This window comes from Anopheles coluzzii, chromosome 2 (genome assembly GCF_943734685.1).
Source record: "Anopheles coluzzii chromosome 2, AcolN3, whole genome shotgun sequence".
NCBI classification, from domain to species: Eukaryota; Metazoa; Arthropoda; class Insecta; order Diptera; family Culicidae; genus Anopheles; species Anopheles coluzzii.
This window is the reverse complement of record NC_064670.1, coordinates 114490700-114510231: the sequence shown is the minus strand read 5'-3', so window position 1 is coordinate 114510231 and position 19532 is coordinate 114490700. Positions and strand designations below refer to the sequence as shown.

Below are 19532 nucleotides of genomic sequence, written 5' to 3'. Positions count from 1 at the left end.
TGCTGCACCAAGCGAACACCGAGCAGAGCTCGCGAAAGTCAGGTTCAGTATGTCGCCCTAGAAAGTGCGGCAAGCGGCAAAGTCCAATGTCAGGCCCGCTTTGCCGGCTGCCATTTGCTCGCTAAGGACGCACACAGCCACACTGTACAGCTGGCGGGGTCGTGAAGCGTCCCGGTTTTCGTGCGCGGCATAAACTCGTTTCGTTAGAACTTTATAACTTCCACCGCAACCGGCCAGCCGGCACGACATAAAAATGTTGGAAAACGGGCAAGGCAGCCGTTCTTCGTGGAAGGAGACTTTCTTTCTGAAAAAAAAATGAAATAAAAAATAAAAGCGAACGTAATGGTCGATCCATCCTCGCGTCGGACGTTCATTATAAGCGACTGCCAGACACATGGTCGCTTGCGCTTGCAGCCAGCAGCGGACGGAACAGTTGTGGCCGGTTGTGTTGTCGCCCACACGACCCCGAGGCAAAACTGCACACATACCAATGCTGCAGCGATCATTGTTACCCGTTGTCCTGCATTCTCTGGGGCGGCCGATGACGTTTATGGGAGTTTTCTTGAGCAATCGAGCAGAGATGGTCGAACGAGTTTTCGAGAACACTGCACCACATCTCGACAATCCACCATCCGCATCCAGGCAGAGCTTGATGGAAAGGTCGGCTCGAGTGCTTTTGGGGGCGAAAAGACTATTTGACGTAAATTGGCAACCGACCCTCGACTTGAGAATGGGACGATAAGAGCGTGGAGGTGAAGATACATCTTAATCTCCCTTTCTAGCATTCTTCTTCATCGCCGAAGCAAGAAGAGCATAAGAAGGCGACCACCAACGGCTCCAAACAGCTTCCGATCGTCCGTCACGTTGTCGAACGTTGATTTGGTGCGACATGGATGGAGAGCACAGCAGAGCAGCGAGAGTGCCAATAATGTGTTTTGATGCAACAAGGAGCATCGAACGGTTCCTTACCTGTCTGTGGCATTGCTGAACAATAATAGAACGGACAGGAACATCGGACTGCATTGCTCAGTCTGTCACTTGGTTCCAACTCGATGATTGTAACGATTTTGCCCTGGTTAATGGATATATTGAGCTTGTGTTCTTACCATTGCCCCCGAAGGATTCGTTTAGCGGGCGTTTCAAATTCTTCAATTGCTCGATTTGAACATAAAACAGGATCGTTTAGCCTGCATCGGAATTCCCCGACCCTCCCCAGGCAGGTCGATTTTTATGTATGTTACATAAATAATCACTCCTCTCTTTCGCGTGGCTTGTACTAATTAAAAACTTATCACACCAGCATGTTTGCCTGTGCCAGGTGGAGTGGGAGTGGTCTGTCCGGTGGAAAGATTTATTATACGTTAGGGTAGGGCCCACCGGCACGCCACACAAAGTGGGTCATGCGTCACCAGAGGAAAGCCTCTGATGTTCGAGCTCAGTCGGTGACTTCGGCTACAACTGTCTCAAGTTCATACAACATCAATAAGAAGTCCAAAACGCGGGCTAGCAGAGCGCCCCAGCGTTCTTAACAAGCACAAGCTTATTTTTTAATGAAGGAAACTTTTCGGCTACCTACAACTCTATCCCACTTAGTCTGCTTCTTTGAAACTTCCTGGCCCTCTCTCTCACACTGTCATGTTTTCGTGAAGCATAGCAAACTCGCCTAGAAAACTTTATCCGAAACAAATCTGTAAGCCTACCAACACATACAAACAATAAACATGACACATAACTTCTTGCCCAGGATGAACTAATCGCTCCCGCCGTGTGACAGTGTCGTCTTTGACTTTACCTTTATCCTTTACACATCCACACACACACACACATACATGAATTTAACATACGTTCCCTGGCAGCAACAACCAACCAAACCGTGCTACCGTGCCAGCTTTATCATACAAAAGTTCACCTGCTTTTTCGCTGTAGGATTTCTTTTTCAATACGTGGCACCATTTCCACAGCGACAAAGTACATCCAGGGCAGCAGAACAAGAAAAAAGGTTGGAACAAATAATACGATGCAATCAGAAACTTGTGCAAACATACACGGGACGGGAGTGCGGCTCGATGTACCGGCACTCCTGGCACCGAATCGGCCCAGTCACCCCTTTCCTTCTTTATTCATTGTTTCATTTACATTTTGCACCGATATGCACCATCGCGCGTTCCGCCCGGGGAAGGTAAACCCCGATTTGGTCGGGACACGGGGCAGCATCAGTAGCAGCATCACCTTGCGAAACAGCGGAACACGCCCGGAACTGTGTGTGCATTTCGGTATCGGGGCACCATGGAGCGACAACATTTGCATACTTTCGATGCGAAACAAAACAATGATTGCAAATGAAGTTCAATAGCAAACATTCGATGCAGTTGGGATTGCTAAATGGGGTAGTGGTGGTATATTGAGGTGTGCGGTCGCCCGGTAGTGACGGAAAAAAATGCGCCCATGTCCAGGCCAGGTTTTCCATGGCTCTGAATATTACAATGTTGCGGTTACGGTAGCGTACGATAAGCACGAGTCGCAATCGATTCCAAAACGATTCGATAAAGGTAGGTTGATTATTAAACAAACAGTACTCTTTGACGCTAAGATGAACGCGTTTGAGTTCCAGATCCAGATACGGCACTGTAAGCGATTCGAAACTCTTCGAGAAGGGTCTACATTTTTGCACAGTTTGTTTTAAAGTCATTTGTATGGTGTATTTCTTCTTACGTGAAGTTCTAGTACTATAGAATTTCCAGTTGATGTCCAGTAGCTGTTTTGTCAGCTTGTTCTACTGTTATCAGCTGACAGTAGAGTTACACGAATTAAGATCTGAATATGATTATAGAGAGCATGCTCAGTCTTCAAGACACCCACAGCAGACTTCGCCGGGCATGAGATCTTGGTCGTGGTTAATTGTACCGGAAGATGGAGTTAGATCATTGGTTACATCGCTAGATCCCGTATAACTACTGCTCTAACATTTTCCAAAATTTGAAACATGATCCTTCTACAGAACATGACCTTATCATTTGCAGAGTTTGATGTATCATACCGAGCACCACGAGCAGTTATTCAGAGAATCGTACTCGACGTATTCTGTTTTACATTGTCAGAGCACCGTGGTGCTTATTTCGCAATTTTGATTAAACTCAAATCATAAACATATTTTAGCAAAATTTCACAAAAAAAGAGCACAACAAAACAACAACCTCAGCTCACTCAGGGGTCTCCCAACTTTTCAGTTCACCGGCTAAATTTCTTCGCCATTTTGACATTACCCTTAGGTAATGGGTGAACTTTTAAATCTCTTTTTTATAATAAAATTCAAACTACATATATTATGCCGGTCTCGTAGTACAGTCGTCAACTCGAACGACTTAACAACATGCCCGTCATGGGTTCAATTCCCAAATAGACCGTGCCGCCATACGTAGAATTGACTATCCTGCTATGGGGGGAAATCAATAAGTCACTGAAAGCCAAGCCCACAAGTGGTACAGGCAGGCCTTGACCGACAACGGTTGTTGAGCCAAAAGAAGAAGAAGAAGACATATATTACATTTCTTCAACATCATATTAGTAAAGCTTGATTTTTATCTCTTGAAGTGCCGCTTGTGGGCCTTAGTTTGGAGACCGCTGCTCTAAAACCTTGTCCATGTGCACCTACCCGAGAAAGATACTTTCCCAATTTATTCTGACTTATATTGAAATTATTGCGCCCAGTTCTGCGTACACGCCGTACATTGAGATCAATTCCTAATTTCCAGCATACTGAGTTCGTTCGGGTAATCAATATGTACATTTTGCCACCACTGCTGTTCACCTAATGCCTTTCAACATTTGGTCAGCCCTCTATGTGTGTGTGTGGGTCTGTTATGAGAAATAATCATCTCCCGCACCGAACACAACGCGCTTTTAAGCACAATTAGGTCGGCAAATTAATTGCATTCCTAGCCAGGCAGTCTGCGGCCAAAGAACTCTCCCCATCCTCCCTTTCCTAAAACCACCAATACATGCCGAACGGCACGCTCTAATGCAATTATTTTGCTATTGAACTTTTCACCCGCATCGGGTGTGGTTTGGGGAACAATTTGCGACAACAAAATGCGAATTTCATCCACACTCTCTGCTCCGAACACACAACAACAACTTTTGAAAGACGAGGACCTAAAAAAACACTTATTTTACTTAGAATAGGGAAATGAATATTCGGGTGGCCAGAATGCGACAACCCTTATCGAAAAAATGAGAAGAAGCAATGCTGTCTTGTGTTGGATCTGTTTTTTAAAGGATCTTTCCATTTGCTTTTTGACACACAGTGCGAAAGACGGCGTACTATTATATCGACTCCATTTCCGGAAAAAAATACAACGGCAAATGGAAAGCACGATAGCACGTTTCTGCCGAATTTAATAACGAGAAAAAGTCGTTCGATTTCGAAGCTCTCGTCACTCACACACACACACACACACACAAAGCATAATGCTGGGCTCTATTTCGTATCTATCGTCCTTTACTGCGAAGCGCTTTTTTGGAGCTTCATGGAACAGAAATCCTGCAGCCGACATCAAATCCATCCCGGCCAATGGTCGTGACCAGGGGGGTAAGGTAACGAGCTGATCGGGGAGCCGCTGGAGTGGATGAAAATGTAATAACATTGGAATGTGTAACATGCATTCCTTCCCCTATCCCTTGATGCTGCTGTCCTACATACTAGAATCAGATGTCTGACATGTTTCTATATCGCGCGGATTTGTTTTAACTGTGATAGAATGCCACAAAAGCAGCAGTGAAAGGTTGAGAAATTAGTAGAAGCACGCTCCTGTCTCAACCCTCCAGACGACAAGACACAGTTCGACAGTCCGCTTGACGGACGTGTGTTTGTGTCTTGCGCTCGTTTTCGCTTGGTGCGCTGGCGTACCCTGCCGCATCCGGTTGCGTATGGGGTTGCGATAAGCTTAAACTTTATCTTTCGCTTTCCCGCGCACAGCACCACGCGCACAAACCACGGACGAACCGCGGTGGAGGTGACCCCATGCACAAGTTATCAGCCCGTTTCAAGCGACGGTAAACAATAAACACGATCCGCAGTGTAGTAAAAAAAGCGGGTTGTGTACGCTCCCCTTACTAGTTGTGTGTCTTTTTGTCTACGGGAAACACGAATCTGTACTTTATCTTGATGGCATTCGTCAAGATGGGAAAAACAAATGGCTCTGGATGGCACCGACCCCAAATAGCAATTTTACGGCAATCTTTCGGGAGGAGAGGGATTGTATTTCGAGCCCTTACCTTGTGTGATATTTGCTCGCTGGCAATGATTGCTGCTGGCTTGGCTTTTTTGCCTGCTTCTTTGCTGGGTTGCTGAGGCCGGTCCGTTTGCCGGTCCGCTCACTTCACGTCCAGCCAGCTGTAGCTTGGCGAGATCGGGACAACTTTCTGCACACTTTCGCACGCGCGACCGTCGCAGCAGTAGCCAACGCTCATGGCGTTCGCTTCGTCCCGCGAATCTTCAAACGTGCAGCTCAACCTTGATGATGATGATGATGATGATGCACCAGCACCACTGATTCACGGCCAGAATTCGGATAAACGCCTCGAGATGTCACACACACACACACACTCACTCACTCAACTTGGTACGGAGAACACGAAACTCGAAAGGGCGGCAACTTCGCGCGCTATTAAAGACATCCAAAAACACACACCCTTTCTCCCTTTTCCCTTTTTTCACTTTATGCACACACTTACACACTTTTTGCACACCTATCCTGCCCACTGCTCTCTACATTATCAGTTTCATGCTTTAATGCTGCGTGTAGCCGGCTTGCCGAAGGTGTGGAAAAAACCTACACTCGGGGTTTTAAGGGCGAAACAGTGGAAAAATGAAGGTGAACATTAAAGGTGTCAGAGAGACAAGCCAGCGGAATCAAAGTGTAAACCGAATCCGATTCATCCATCAGCGGCATACGGGAGATCTGACACTTTTGGCATCGTTCGTGTTAACAATCCGTAGAGCCGTTTTTTGTTTCCCTTTTTCTTTTTTCATCCCATCGCTACAGGGTTTCCGCGAGCCAGCTGGTGGTACATCATGGCAAAACAACGTAAAATGGATTTCAACAATATCAAGAGTAATGGAACTTTCGCTTCCTGGACACAGAATGTTGACAACGTAGAAATAAGATTTTCCAGATTGAAGATGAAGCTTACAATGTTAAACTAGAGACTGAGAGAAACCCTTTGCATTCGGTGATAGAAATCACATTTCAGTTTTTTCGCCTAGATTTTCCCTTTTTTTTCCTCTTCAACACAGAGCACTTAACGCATCACTCACACACATACACACTCACACACACATACGCCGATATCAGCTAGGGATTGTTTTTCAGAAGGCGATTTGTTTGTACTAAAAGCTGGTCCCGAAACTGGACACCGGTTTATTTTATCCGGGTTGTTTGTATGGTACGTGTGAGTACGTCTTTGTGTGTTTGTAGATCGAAAGAATTCGGTTGAAGAGAGGAAAAATCCCTATTCTGCCCATACAGTAGCGCACTTAACTGTACCACGAAGCATTCGGTTTTCCCAGCGAGACGGTTTGGCTTTAGAGGGGAGGTCAACCAACAAACACAGGCGGAGCCGGGGGCCCAAAAGACCCAAACCTCAGTGGCCTGAGTGACGTCGCCATACTCGAGGTCATGCCCGGTTTCACTGGTCGAGGTGTGGAGGTGTTTTAGTGGGGAAAGGAGGGAAAAAACAACCGAAAATACAACACACAACGAAAAAACTCAAACCTCGAGCTGATGTAAACACTGGACGGGGTTGGTTGGAGTATCCCCAGAACAGAAAGAGCAGGGGAAAGGGTTGGGTAACTTTGTCCTCTCCCGCTCCCCTCCCACCCCCTTCCCCCTCGAACTTCGGTCGTTTGATGTTCGGGCTGCTTGATTTCGGTAGCCATGGCGGCACTGCTCCCTGCGCCCATCGCTCCACTCTCACCAACGCGTTTGGGCCACTTGTGTTTTCGCTTGTTTATGGTTTCAAGAACGCGCCCCGGTGTGCGCACTTTCGCGCTTAGCACAAGATCATCCCCAACGGCGTTCGGCGATCGAAAAAAAAAACCATTCGAAAGGGAAAACGAGCGTAACACGCGGGGGGGGGGGCAAATTGAAACGGAACACCTGACCAACGAGCTGCGAGCTGCGATGGGCTCTCTCCGACGGGTGACGGCTACTAAGATGGATTGCACATTTTCATCCAAGTACACGTAGACACACATGATGACTCGGTGCTGTGGTGGAAGGTGAAAGGAGGGGGGGGGGGAAGGGGGGAATAGAAAAAAACCGCGCCAGTACAGACGCGCCGGGCTTAAATTTCCCGGTCCGATCGCACCGTACCTGCCGGTCGGTTTGGGGTCCGCCGCACCAACACGCGCTTACGCGAACCCTTCGAATCGGATCCATATGGTAGCTCCCGCGTCCCCGTTCCCGTCACCACACACAGCACAGCTACAAACAAACGCGCGCGCTCGTGGTGAAACGGAAACCAAACTACACGCGCTCACAACCGTTTGATGTGAAATGCGAGCAAACGCAAAATAGGTTGCAGATGTTCCCGTCCGGCACACCGGAATACAAATAGATGACACCAGCAGCAGCAGCAGCAGTAGCAGGAAAGAGAAAAAAAACGAATAGATACGCGCGAACGCTCACACAAACACGCATCGCACGCACAAAAAGGGAAAGGCAAAGTTCAGATCGATGATGACGATACACCGAACCGAAACCGTCCGAGCAACCGATGCAGCGTGTAAATAGAGGCGTTCTTGATTTTGGTGCTAGTTTGCGACACAGGAGACATCCATCCATCCCACCAGTCGTTGTACACCATTTTGCAACAATACACACTGCCGCGGGCTTCTTCGATCGTGCCACGCTCTGCAAGAACGTGGGTACGCTCTTTGCACGTTTGTTCCTCAGTTGGCCGGTAGCCCACGGGAAACCGGCAAACCTTCGCTTGTCGCACACCGAAACACACAAGCAATAACCCGAAAACGCACCGTGTTTCTTCCGGCTGACCAGAGCAAAATGGCCCAGAGTGTCGAAACCAGAATTGCACACCGTTTGGTAGACACGCTCGTACACACACACACACACGCACACACACGAACACTCACACGCTGCAGCACTGTCTAAGCCCCAAGAAGCGCAACCGATCGCGGCAACCATTCGTAGTAAACTGGAAGAGCGAGAGCGTTAGCCGGAGCTTACTAGATTACTATAGGAGCGGCGCCTTTCTTCACTGCTCGAAAACCAGCTGCTCGAACGCGGCCAGCGCGCGCGTTCCCCTATTCACGCGAAGATAAAATGTGCGTGCGAGCAAACCCGAGCGCCCCAGAGACAGAGAGAGAGAGAGAGAAAGAGAGCGTTATTCCGACTCTCGTTCGCGTACCATGCGCTCGGGGCATTCCCCTGCAAACGTGTGTCCGTCCGTGTGCACGTGTGTGCGGGTGTTAGATGCTAACAGGAGCAAAAACCGCAACGCAACCCGGCAACCATCGGAACGGGTTTTTTTCCCCAGGCGGTGGCCCTACGTTCGGCGAGGATACAGAATGGCGTCTGTTTTGTTTGTGTGCTGCGTGCGTGTAGCCAAACAGGGTCTACAAAATCGAATAGAAAAAAATGCAGAACACAACGAGCCGTGTGTTTGCGTGTGCGCGCGCATACACCATCGTTTCGTTGCTCATGGTTTCGGGTTTCGGGATTTTCACGTGCTGCTGTCCGTCCGCGTCGGGTCCGGGTCGGGTTGTTGTTGTCGTCGGTGGGTTGCGACCGCGACCACGCTTCTGTTTACACACGGCGCTGATATGACGGTAGCGAACGTGACGTGCGTGCGTGGACGGTCGCTTGCACTAGCCGGCTTGCAGGATAGCGTGCAGGAAGAGAAAGAGAGAAAAAGAGAGACGACGACGACGATGACGCCAAGAAAACCAATAGATGTGGTACCCTTTGTTGAGGAGGCCACAGCTTATCAGTGATATGTTGCCGTAGCGCATTTCATACAAAACACCCAAAGCGATAGAGGGAGAGACCTTTTTGACACTTTCTTTAAGCGATGTGTGTCTTTCTTTGTGTGCATTTCGGGTGAAGGGGATGGAGCCCGGGCGGGGGCTGTATGGAAGTAACAAGATATGCAAAGTTGTTGCAAAAGAGAAGCCCTTACCGTTCTGCCCGCGGATCCCAAAACAGAGACCAAAACCGTCCCGATAGTAAACATCGCAAAACCATTGTCCCCTTACTTGGTTGGTTAAACAAGGGAACGAGTGGGTAAACGGTGTGGGTAAAGGATCAATCGTACGTCAACATAGTATGGTGTAGACATTTTTAATGATAATCATTGATCGGGGTATTAAACCTGTCTATTTGCTATTGTTTGATTGGATGTCGGAATAGCAAGTATTTAAGCTCTTCTGTTTCCGATATGCAACATGTAAACGTGAATTTTGAAGAATTGATAATCTCAAAAAGTATGATAAAGAATTTCAATATCCATAAAATAAAATCCTCCAATTCTAGAATCAAAATATCTACAATCCAAACAAGAGGACTATCCTATCAAACATCATGTTAACATCCCAGGCCAGATTCCATATGGCACCCTGATTGCACAACCGTAGCAGCCATATTTGACGATCAGCAAAATAACAGGCCCCAAAACTTTAACCCAATCCCTACACCAAGCGCAAGTTTACGAGACAATAACACAAAAACAAAACAAAAAATATAAATATACATGCATTTCTTGAACGCCAGCTACCCACCCGGAACACCAACAATGCTTCCCTCGAACTTAGTCTTCAACTTCCCATTACACCACACTCCAATGTCTATGACGTCATGGCCCCTTTAGATCGTTACACTCTATTTCCTGCCAGTCCTGCCCAGCTTTTCCGTTTCCAACTTCCCATTTTACGCCACGCTAAAATACTACACCAACACAAAAACACATACAGACCATTTTGGGCGACGAAGTAGTTCCGTACCAGCACCGGGTCGGAACTTCCGCGTCAGGACATTATTCCGCGCGTCCTCACATTTGCCATTTATGTCTCTATGTGTGTGTGTGTGTGTGTGTGAGGCGTTGAACTGATGGCGTAATAAATTTTGCTTCCAGTGCTTCTGCCCCTTCTTCTCCCCTCACCAAAGGAGTGTGCTTCTGTTTTGCCCTTTGGTATAATCAACCTAGTGGTTTTCTTACTCCTGTTTTTTTTTTCTAAAAGCGTGGCGCCTCCATCTGTGCCTACTTGGATGGGAGTGTTGAGAGCTTGCTGACGTGAATGTGCGTATGTACGATAGCACGTGGATGGTGGTATCCCGCGAACTCGCCCAAAGGTGAATCGCCCCAGCGAACTCCGGAAGGACCTGTCCAGACAGTGGCTGATGGAAAGAAAGGGTGTGGAAAGGTTTTTTCACTCGCATTTTCATGCAATCCTTAATGCCAATAGCGTAGTCTTTTGCATTTGTAATTCGACGTTCCTTCACAACGCAAACGAAATAAGGATATAAAATCAAACATTATTCTTCAAATTTTCCTAACGATATTGATGATCTAGATAAATTTTGCATGCTTCATAGATTGCATTACTGAGGAAAGGTCATCGAACAAACTCTAAAACTCAATGTTCAACACTAACTTAGTAAACTGCAGGAAGAAGCGAGGAGTTAAAAACTTTCTCCAAAAATTTGACGCCAAACAAAATGATCCGAACAGAGAAACTTTTGCAAACTTTGTCAAGATCATTCCCGAACGGACACGTCCACCCGGGGGGCCAGAATAATGCTCCAGCCCTTCAACTCGGCGTGATTCCCATTAGTTGTGACATCGCGTTCAACCGTTAAGCCTCCTTTACGGGTGAATAATTTACAGCAAAGTAAGCAAACATAATTACCGCCACAAGTTGTTGAAAAGCTCTAGCGCCGTACCTTGTCCGTATATTCCATATAACCCGTGGCCGAGCCCCGTGTACATCGTGTCCACAGTGCCCTAGGGTTTGGGGGACACACGCTAGCGCCCGTGTACTCCAATCACGGATCCACCTTTGACCCTCAGCCGACAGCAACGATGACAGATCGGCCGTGGCTGGGCCACGAAGGCCATCGAGCGATTGATGGTGGCCCACCGCGCTCGGTCATTAGCAATAACCACTCCTCCGCCGGAATGCCAACAAAGTGTGTGGCAATATCAGCGTTCATCCATGCGGAGGGCTACACACACACACACGCTGTCAACGGAGCAGCATCGGCCTATTCCGAACATTCGCCACCAGCTTGGCGAGACCCGTCCTGTTGCTTGGGTGATTATAAACTATCTAACCTGATTTTGGGACCGAAGGGGCATCCAGCCCCTGCACGATATTTATGAACACTGTCGCGCTGAATCGATGACACCCTTCAATCACAGACACGGCGGGAATCGGAGTTGAAATGATGCCTTGAAGAGCCTCCCGGCGCCCGCGGGGAAGGCAAATAACGCGTTTCAGATCCTACCGATTGCACACGCCCCCGCCGTACCTATACCGTGCCTAATGACTAGATTTCTTTATTATCCTGCCATCATGGACGTTTGCCTGTTCGCGTCCTTACGAAACCCCCTAAAAAGTAAATCAACACCCTTGGCCTCTCCTCCCGAGAACCGCGCGCCAAAACAGCTCAAACCCACCGATAGCCAACCGAGTGGGGTGAAGTTATCGATTTTTCCCACACCCGCACCAGTTTTCGGCTCCACCAACCCTGGAGGGCGGGAGGGGCGAGCATCGATCGGGTGGTGGAATGATGGTGGTGATGTGGCGCCTATTGCTTGGGAGCTTTGTTTGCTTGTTGCGCCCCACTCCGGCCCACGGACTCGATATCGCTCGATGACGTCATTCGGGCGACTGTGATGGGCGCTGGTGATAGTGAAGTTTTGCTTTCAATGGAAGAAATTAGCATTTCTATGGAAGCTGCCCCAACAAACGACAGCGACGCCGACGGCCGAAGTGTGGGGCGTGAAATTGCCATCGAAATTGGAGGATGGGGGGGAAATGCCGGAAGCATTGTCCTTTGACCTTCGCCTCCAGCACGCCCCCGGTTTGGTCCTGTGCATTTTGGCCGTTGGAACGGGTGGATTGGGGGGGCATGGGAATGATTGAAATCGACAGTCGGCGACTTGGGAAGTTTGAGACTAGAAGGTGTTTGAATGGTGAGGGAATACGGTAAGAGGAGAAAATTATAACACGCCCGTTTGGGCTTTAGGAAGGGGTACGAATCGTTGGGTGTATCGTAGGATAACGGCTCGGTCGTAGATAGCAGGCGCTATTCGCAAACCATCGACCATCCGTTACGCGCAAAGAATGGGTTTGGCGATTGACAAGGGTGATGAAGAAGGGATAAAGTTTTAAAAACACATTAAACTGATACAAAAGGAAAGGAAAAGGAGATATTAAGGTCAGCAAAACAGCTGGCTGTGTAACACATGTATAGAAATCACGATCGAGGACGGGTCTGCTTTTAAATAGCGTAAGATGGAATTAGAGCAGCTTGACTGACAAACATAAGACCCCCTCATCCAGGACTGAACAGACTGTTAGAATTAAACATCACCATTTGAAGGACTATTCCCTTAAATATTGAGGAAGATTAAAAAGGATAACGTAAGGGTAGGCTTATACATGTTACGGTACACTAAGAATGTACTAAGTCTGTCGTGTCTAAGTGCTCCAATGCTCCCATGCTCCATGTTTCCAAAGCTGGTGACCACCAAGACCAAACTCCCCGGGCTGTCCAAAAAAACCCCAACTCCCCAACCACGTTCTGCCTCATTTCCGCTGTCATTCTTTGGCGTTTACATCACCTCCCAATTGTCCCAACGCCCCCGGAACCGACCGCATGGCGATGTTTTGCAAAGTAAACCACACTTTTGTAGGTTGTTTGCTTACGTAAAAAATAACACACAGCGTGAACACAAAAACCTAAGCTTAATAAACTTTCCACACAATGCTTTGCGCGTCGTTCGTCCGTTCGACCCGACCACGGCGTACGCACCTTCGCAGTAAGCACGCGCTGTTCATTTCCGGAAATTGGTCCACAGGCCAGGAAACCTTAGTGAGCGATCTCTTGGTGAGAGGGGAGAGGCGGAAGTTTTGAGCCCATCCTGGCCGGTGACTGGCGACGACGACGACGACGACGACGACGACGACTCCTCTACGCCAATTTCGGTCGACTAATTAACATCTTGTTTACTCAACGCAACCGCCCGCAACTCCCGGTACGGCGGTGACCCAAGCGTCCATTTTCGACAGCCGGCAGTGGAAGTGAATGGCTGTATTTCAGGATTACTGCCAACGGGTACACGGGTACACAAACGCCCGGCCCGTTTTGTTTACTTTGGTTTGTTTGGTTCTGGGTAGGGAGTGCATGTGTTTTTGTGTTTCCTATCATACGCTCGCTTCATTGCATCGTTCTGTTCTGGCACGTGGTTCCGTTGCCATTCGTTCCTTTTTTCACAATTCTGCACGTGTGTCCTGGGGGCATTCCAGGTCCCCACTGGTCACCTGGCCTTTCGGCAAGCGCGTTTTGTCTCAACTGGTGTTTTGATCACTCACCAAATCCCCTTCGGTACACCAATTGCGGTCAAACGACGACTCACTTTTCAGCTCGAATGTTTGCCGAAACGGTTCGGCGTTTCAGCCACGTGCCGTCCTGTTTCCCAGTTCCGTGCAGGGTAATGAATTTATGGCTTAATTCTTCGACGATGGGATGTGTTCGAGCTGCTGCTGCTGCTGCTGCTGGGGTAGCATTAATAAATTATACCATTGCCATACGCCTGTCGGGGCTGCAGTCGAGCTTTCGGCGAGGGCGTGCAGCACGGACCGGGCCGGGCCACTCCATGTGCGCAGTGTTTACAGACTTTCTACACACACACAAATATTTCCACTTTGATATGCTTTTTTCTTTGTACGCCCTTTGTTGAGCTCTCTTTCTCTCCTGCTCCTTCTCTGGCTGTGGTATTTATTTCGATTAACTTATCACGGCAAAATGAATGGCCCCCGCGTATAATTGCGTTATGAAAGGTTTGCTTGCAGCGGGAGCATCTCGCTGAAGAAGTGTAGCATTTGTTTTAATTAATTAAATGGAGTGTTCAATCTGAACCGTGCGGTTGGCGGCTGGTGAAGAACAGTTCAGTTTTCCTGCGGCGTAGCTAAAAAGGTTGCACAGAACGTGCACACATAATCAACGGAAAAGCGTTAGCGAAGGCCACAGTTGCCGTTCAACTATGGTAAAATATTTAAGAGCTCTTTAGTTGTAATTTCTCTTTGAACTCAAACAAAGCACATACATAATTTTAAGCATCTCTTATGCGCCTCAGGAAACATATCCGTCGGCGATAGGCAATGATTGGTTTTGGTGTATATGTGGCGTATTTGGTCAATGTCGGTAAACTACGTGGCCATTTTGTTGAGGAATAGATACTGTCCGTCTTTTAGAAGACCTCACGCTTGTTTGACATGTCTAGCGGTATCGGTACATTGTTTGATAATACTAATGTCCCCAGAGGTTCAGATATCTGGTGATTTATTTCAAGAAGGCCACCAGATGGAGGAAGATCACTTTAAAGACCTGTCAATCAATAGACCCTGGAAGCTCGGAGAAAAAAGTATATCAGATCAGGGGTTGGTTTTGTACTTAAGAAAACATAGGGGTATACCTTAGTGATGTAAATTGATGATCCTCGGACAAATACATACAAAATAAGGGCAAAGTGGTCATTCCTACGTATGTATAATCCGGCCTGATTTTTTTATATTCGGCCTGATTTTTTGGCAGCAGCACAACCACAGAGTATACTCTTCGATTTGTGAAACCAGTTTTTCGAAAAGAGATTTATGAAATTATCTCGAAAGCCACAAAGTTCTAAGATAGGTAGGTGAACATTTAAGATATCCGAATATCCCCATCCGAATCAACTCTCTTTCTTGGATTGAATGAGACGCTCTTATTTTAAAGGTAAATTCCCATGCTATCCAGCAGTTATGCCCCCACAAGATGGGGATCCCCCAATAATCATAAAACAACGCTAAAGAACAGTCTACTTTGCATACCGGTAGCAAACGGAGAATGAGAGAACTCTCAATGTCACGGTCATTGGGAGCAGCATCACATAGAGCAGGAGCGATCTGATTGTTAGATTGCTTGGCTGAGAATTGGGAGAGTGTCAGAGCGTAAGCGTGCTGGAGAGCGTTACCTTGGAGATGCATTTCAAGGAAGAGATCTCAACCGGCTTAATTGCTCAAGAGCGCAGCGGGGTGATGTTCAAATCGAAGTCGCGATCGAAACCAGTTTTTGGAGAGCAAGAGTCATCGGCAGTTCTGTTTGTGACACTGTGCGAGAGTGGCGGAGATTACAAGTCGACATTCTGTCGTATTCTGGGTGAAGTTCATCTAGCTAGACACACGATGAGGTGGACCTGGGGTTTATTGCTTTTCTTTGTGGGGCAAACAGTGGCCTACACCATCCCGGCGGTACGTTTCGAGTACCCGACAATGCGTGGATTCCGTGCCAGCATACCCGGTAAGCATTCCGAATCAAAAGCCCCGGACTTTGTGGGGTGAATTCTAGCAGTTCAACCCATTCCTCAGATACGCCCGGCTTACAGATGTTCGCATTCCACGCGCGCCTCAACAAACCCTTCGACCAGTTCGAGGAGGGGGATTACACCGAGGACGTAACGGCACCGGACGGGGATGGACGGTGGACGTTCGACACGAACAAACCCGCCCTCCCGAACGGTACCATCATCTACTACTGGGTGTACGTGCAGTTCGCCAACGAGGGCTACTGGCTGACGGACAAGAAGCACACCATAACTCGTACGAAGGCTACAGTAGCTCCGAAAAGTACGACGACCACCACCACCACCACCGTCAAACCTACGACAACGACGCCTCCTCCCTGTCCACCGACACTTACCACATTCAACGGGGGCCAGCCGACCTGTGCCGGGAAGCTGCTCTTCGAGGACACGTTCGAGCAGGGTTCGAGCTTCGCACCGAAATGGCAGCATGAAGTCCGCATTCCACTGGACACTGATGTAAATGCAACGGAGCAAACCCTGTGGGGAGAGAGGGAGAGAGAGCCCTCTAGCATTACTAAGAAGTACCTAAAACACCCTTCCCATTTCAGTCGGCGGAATTCGTGTCATACCAGAGCTCGCCGGAAAACAGCTACATCGCAGCGGGCCGTCTCGTCATCGTACCGACGCTCGTGACGCAGACCGCGGACTACACCGATGAGCGTATCCGCACTGGAGAGCTGACACTCGCCGGGTAAGAATGTTTTGTTTTGTGTGTAGTTCCTCTACGCCTCCTAAGCCTTATCACCCAAGGGTCATGTTTTTCGGTCGCTGGAATCATGCTGTGCGGAAGTCACAATGCACACTTGCCCGTCTTGATGTTTGCTCTTGCGTTCTACGAAGCTCACTTCTTGAAGGCACTTTCCATCAATATCACACAGAATTACCACTAAAACCGAGACTTTGCTGGTGTGGAGGAACACTTGCCGCAAACCAGAACCTCATCAACCGCATGATGAGTTGTGATGGTTTGCTGTCAACAGAAGAAAAAAAAACTCCAAACTAATCAAAGGACGCTTCGACAAACGTCAATTCACACGTTCCAAGAAGCCGGTGGCTTTGATCCAAGAAGGCCCATGGCAACCGGTACGTGTCACACAAACAAGGAAGGTTTTTCATCCGCTGTTTCCTTTCCCCCCACTTCCCCCCATTACAGCTGCACCTCACCCACCAACAATCCGTACGAATGCCAACGGAAAGCGGCCCGCTCGACGATTCTACCGCCCGTGGTGTCCGCCAAATTGAACACGAAACACTTTTTCCGCTTCCGGTACGGGCGGGTCGAGATACGGGCGAAGCTGCCGAAGGGAGATTGGATTTTTCCACGTAAGGATGGCTCATACGCACCGCACCGGATGATAGAATTTATTATGATACGACTCTCTCTCTCTCTCTCTCTCTTCTCGCCTATCACACAGAGCTTTACCTCCAGCCGTACGAAAACTACTACGGATATGCGGACTACGCCTCCGGGCAGATGTGGATAGCGCACATTCTCGCGAACCGTATGCTAGCGGCCGCTGACGGTAGACAAATCGATGGCCACCGGCTGCGGGGCGGAGTGCTGATCACCAACACCGGACCAGTGCGGTCCGACTTTCTGCGCTCCAACCTGAACGAAGAGCACTTTGGCGATCAGTTTCACGTGTACGGGTTGGTTTGGACGCCGGAACAAATACTGCTCACCGTGGACGGGTTCCAGTACGGTGCGCTGCGCACCAATTTCCGCCAGCACGCCCAGCAGCACAACCTAACGCAGGCCAACCTGTGGAGTGCGGACGCACCGTTGGCACCGTTCGATCGGGAGGTAAGTAGTTTGGATGGGATGCAAATTTTCGTCTGGAGCTGACAGGGCCAATTTTCCCCATTTCCAGTTTTACGTATCGCTCGGTGTGGGTGTGGGTGGGGTGAAAGATTTTCCCGACCACTCGCTAACCGGTCCGTCGCGGACGGCTAAACCGTGGAACAACACCAGCCCGAAGGCGGAATACTTCTTCTACCAGAACCGCAACACGTGGTACCGCACCTGGACCGAACCGGAGCTGACCGTCGATTACGTGCGTGTGTATGCGCTGTAGGGGGAGCAGTTTTTTTGTATATGAAATAAAGCATTGTGCTTTAAAGCGGGCCAGATAATTCGAAATTAATGATGGTTGTGACGGGTTTTTTGGAGAAAATAGGGTAACACCAACGATCGCCCTCCAGTAGTCAGTAACGAGCTGGTCAAGTGGCCTCAACGCGTAATGCTGCCGTGTAGCTTAGTAGTTGTTGCTGTGATAATCTCATGCAACTTATCGGTTGCAGTGAATGACACTAGGGTAACGGACTAATTTTCTTACGCCAGAAATTATACCACCACGGTGTAAGAATTGTTTTGCCATTTTATCATCCCCAGTACAGCGAAAGCAGCTGCCTGCAGCGGCTGGTCAATTATCGCGAGTGCTGCAGCATGCCCCGGCTGCTGCCGGAGCAAGTGATCGAGACCTGCCGAGCGCGACCGCTACCAACCGCAATTCCGGGCGTACCCGACCCACTGCCGGAAAATGTGAGCGTAAAAAGAGAAGTTGAAGTTGAAGTGATCGTTTTTGCTAGTTCTCCCTCATTCATTCCTCCCATTCAACCCGTGACAGTGTATAGCCGAGTGTGCACTGAACGAAACGGGCATCCTATTTAACGGGCAGTTTCGTGTGGAGCAGGCGGTGAAGGCACTCTCCACCCAGGTGCCGAACGATACGCTCACCTGGCAGCACGTCATCGAGGTAGCCTCGAAGAAGTGCTACATGATAACAGTGGTAAGGTAGCAGAGGGACACACAACACTTTATGACAAAGCTTTAGCTCTGTTCTGTGCCCACAGGCCGACACGTTCTATCTACGCGATGTGGCGAAAAATTTAATATCACCACAATGCATTCCGTCCTCCTTCCGGTTTCTTCAGTGTACCTTCTCGATCGTGTACAGGGTATGGTTTTGCAATAGCAAATATAAACACAGTGCCAATAATTTTGACATAAAAAAACCGCCAACAGGACTGTCCGGACATCTACTGGAACTACCAGAACGATCGGTGTGGCCAGTTTGTGGTAGCGCTGAACAACTGTTACTACCTGTTTCGTCACATATGGGACATCTGACGCGAGAGAGTTGAATAATTTGCGCAGCGAAAAAGAAATAAAATGTAACGCCAACTGCATTCCTCAATAAAGCAACACAAAACGTAACAAATAGTTTTTGCAGACTTATTCAAAATGTGCCAATCAAGGCAATTTATCACACCTCCTTATCATTAGCAAATAATAAACACTCTCGTTAAAATATAATCTACCGGTTACTGTGCCTGTAGCTGCCGTCTCTAAATAATGTACAGTCCCGGGGACCGGGAGTGTTAAAAATGCAGCTGACAATATGTGTATGGGCAGCAGTTTGCCTGCATCGGAACATTATCGATGGATTTTTGGTAGAATTGGAAGCATTTCCGAGCTCCCACCAACAACCGCCAGAGGTAGGTCACGTGGCCCGTGCAAACATTCCACTCCGTGGTTAATGCTTAAGCATTCCATCCATTCAAAAGACGTCACCACCAGTACGATCCTGCGGAGAAACATTCAACCTAACCGATCCACGGACCTGCTGCAGCATACCGTACCTGCTACCGGCGGACGTGGTGGAACCGTGCCTCGAGATTCCACTGTCAACGATCGCTCTGGCAGGTGAAAATGTAAGTAAAATCAGGCAAAGTCTTATTAATTGATTCAAACATCATCTAGAACGTGTGTGTGTGTTTTGGCAGTGTCGTGCGGAATGTGTCCTCAATCGGACCGAAATGCTGGTGGGCGGCCATTTCCAGCTCGAGACGGCAATGAAACAGCTGACCAACGCCACCAGCGAGGA

At 48.6% G+C, this 19532-nt stretch overlaps 3 protein-coding genes across 4 annotated transcripts in view; 2 read left to right on the top strand and 1 right to left on the bottom strand.

Annotated features, from left to right (window-relative positions):
• Nucleotides 1–8338, bottom strand: part of LOC120948903 (diacylglycerol kinase 1) — an 82215-nt gene extending 73877 nt beyond the window's left edge. Inside the window, exons 1-2 of one of the 2 annotated variants that reach the window (XM_040365754.2) lie at nucleotides 8036–8338; nucleotides 5275–5831 (exon numbers count right to left, since the gene is read on the bottom strand). The gene's annotated coding sequence lies outside the window, so the exon portion shown is untranslated. The remainder of the gene's footprint in view (nucleotides 1–5274; nucleotides 5832–8035) is intronic. The other variant, XM_040365756.2, reaches the window with a different exon arrangement.
• Nucleotides 8339–15247: 6909 nt separating this feature from the next.
• On the top strand, nucleotides 15248–17760 carry LOC120952012 (gram-negative bacteria-binding protein 1). Its single transcript, XM_040371072.2, has 6 exons — nucleotides 15248–15581; nucleotides 15650–16101; nucleotides 16194–16336; nucleotides 16799–16968; nucleotides 17061–17449; nucleotides 17517–17760. Exons 1-6 carry the CDS (start codon nucleotides 15263–15265, stop codon nucleotides 17718–17720), a joined length of 1677 nt encoding a protein of 558 aa, XP_040227006.2. The 5' UTR covers nucleotides 15248–15262; the 3' UTR covers nucleotides 17721–17760.
• Nucleotides 17761–17874: 114 nt separating this feature from the next.
• Nucleotides 17875–18860, top strand: LOC120952013 (general odorant-binding protein 67-like). The gene is made up of 5 exons (XM_040371073.2): nucleotides 17875–17960; nucleotides 18038–18187; nucleotides 18273–18434; nucleotides 18499–18603; nucleotides 18671–18860. The coding sequence occupies exons 1-5, from the start codon at nucleotides 17886–17888 to the stop codon at nucleotides 18773–18775; spliced, it is 597 nt and encodes a 198-aa protein (XP_040227007.1). The 5' UTR covers nucleotides 17875–17885; the 3' UTR covers nucleotides 18776–18860.
• Nucleotides 18861–19532: the final 672 nt, after the last annotated feature.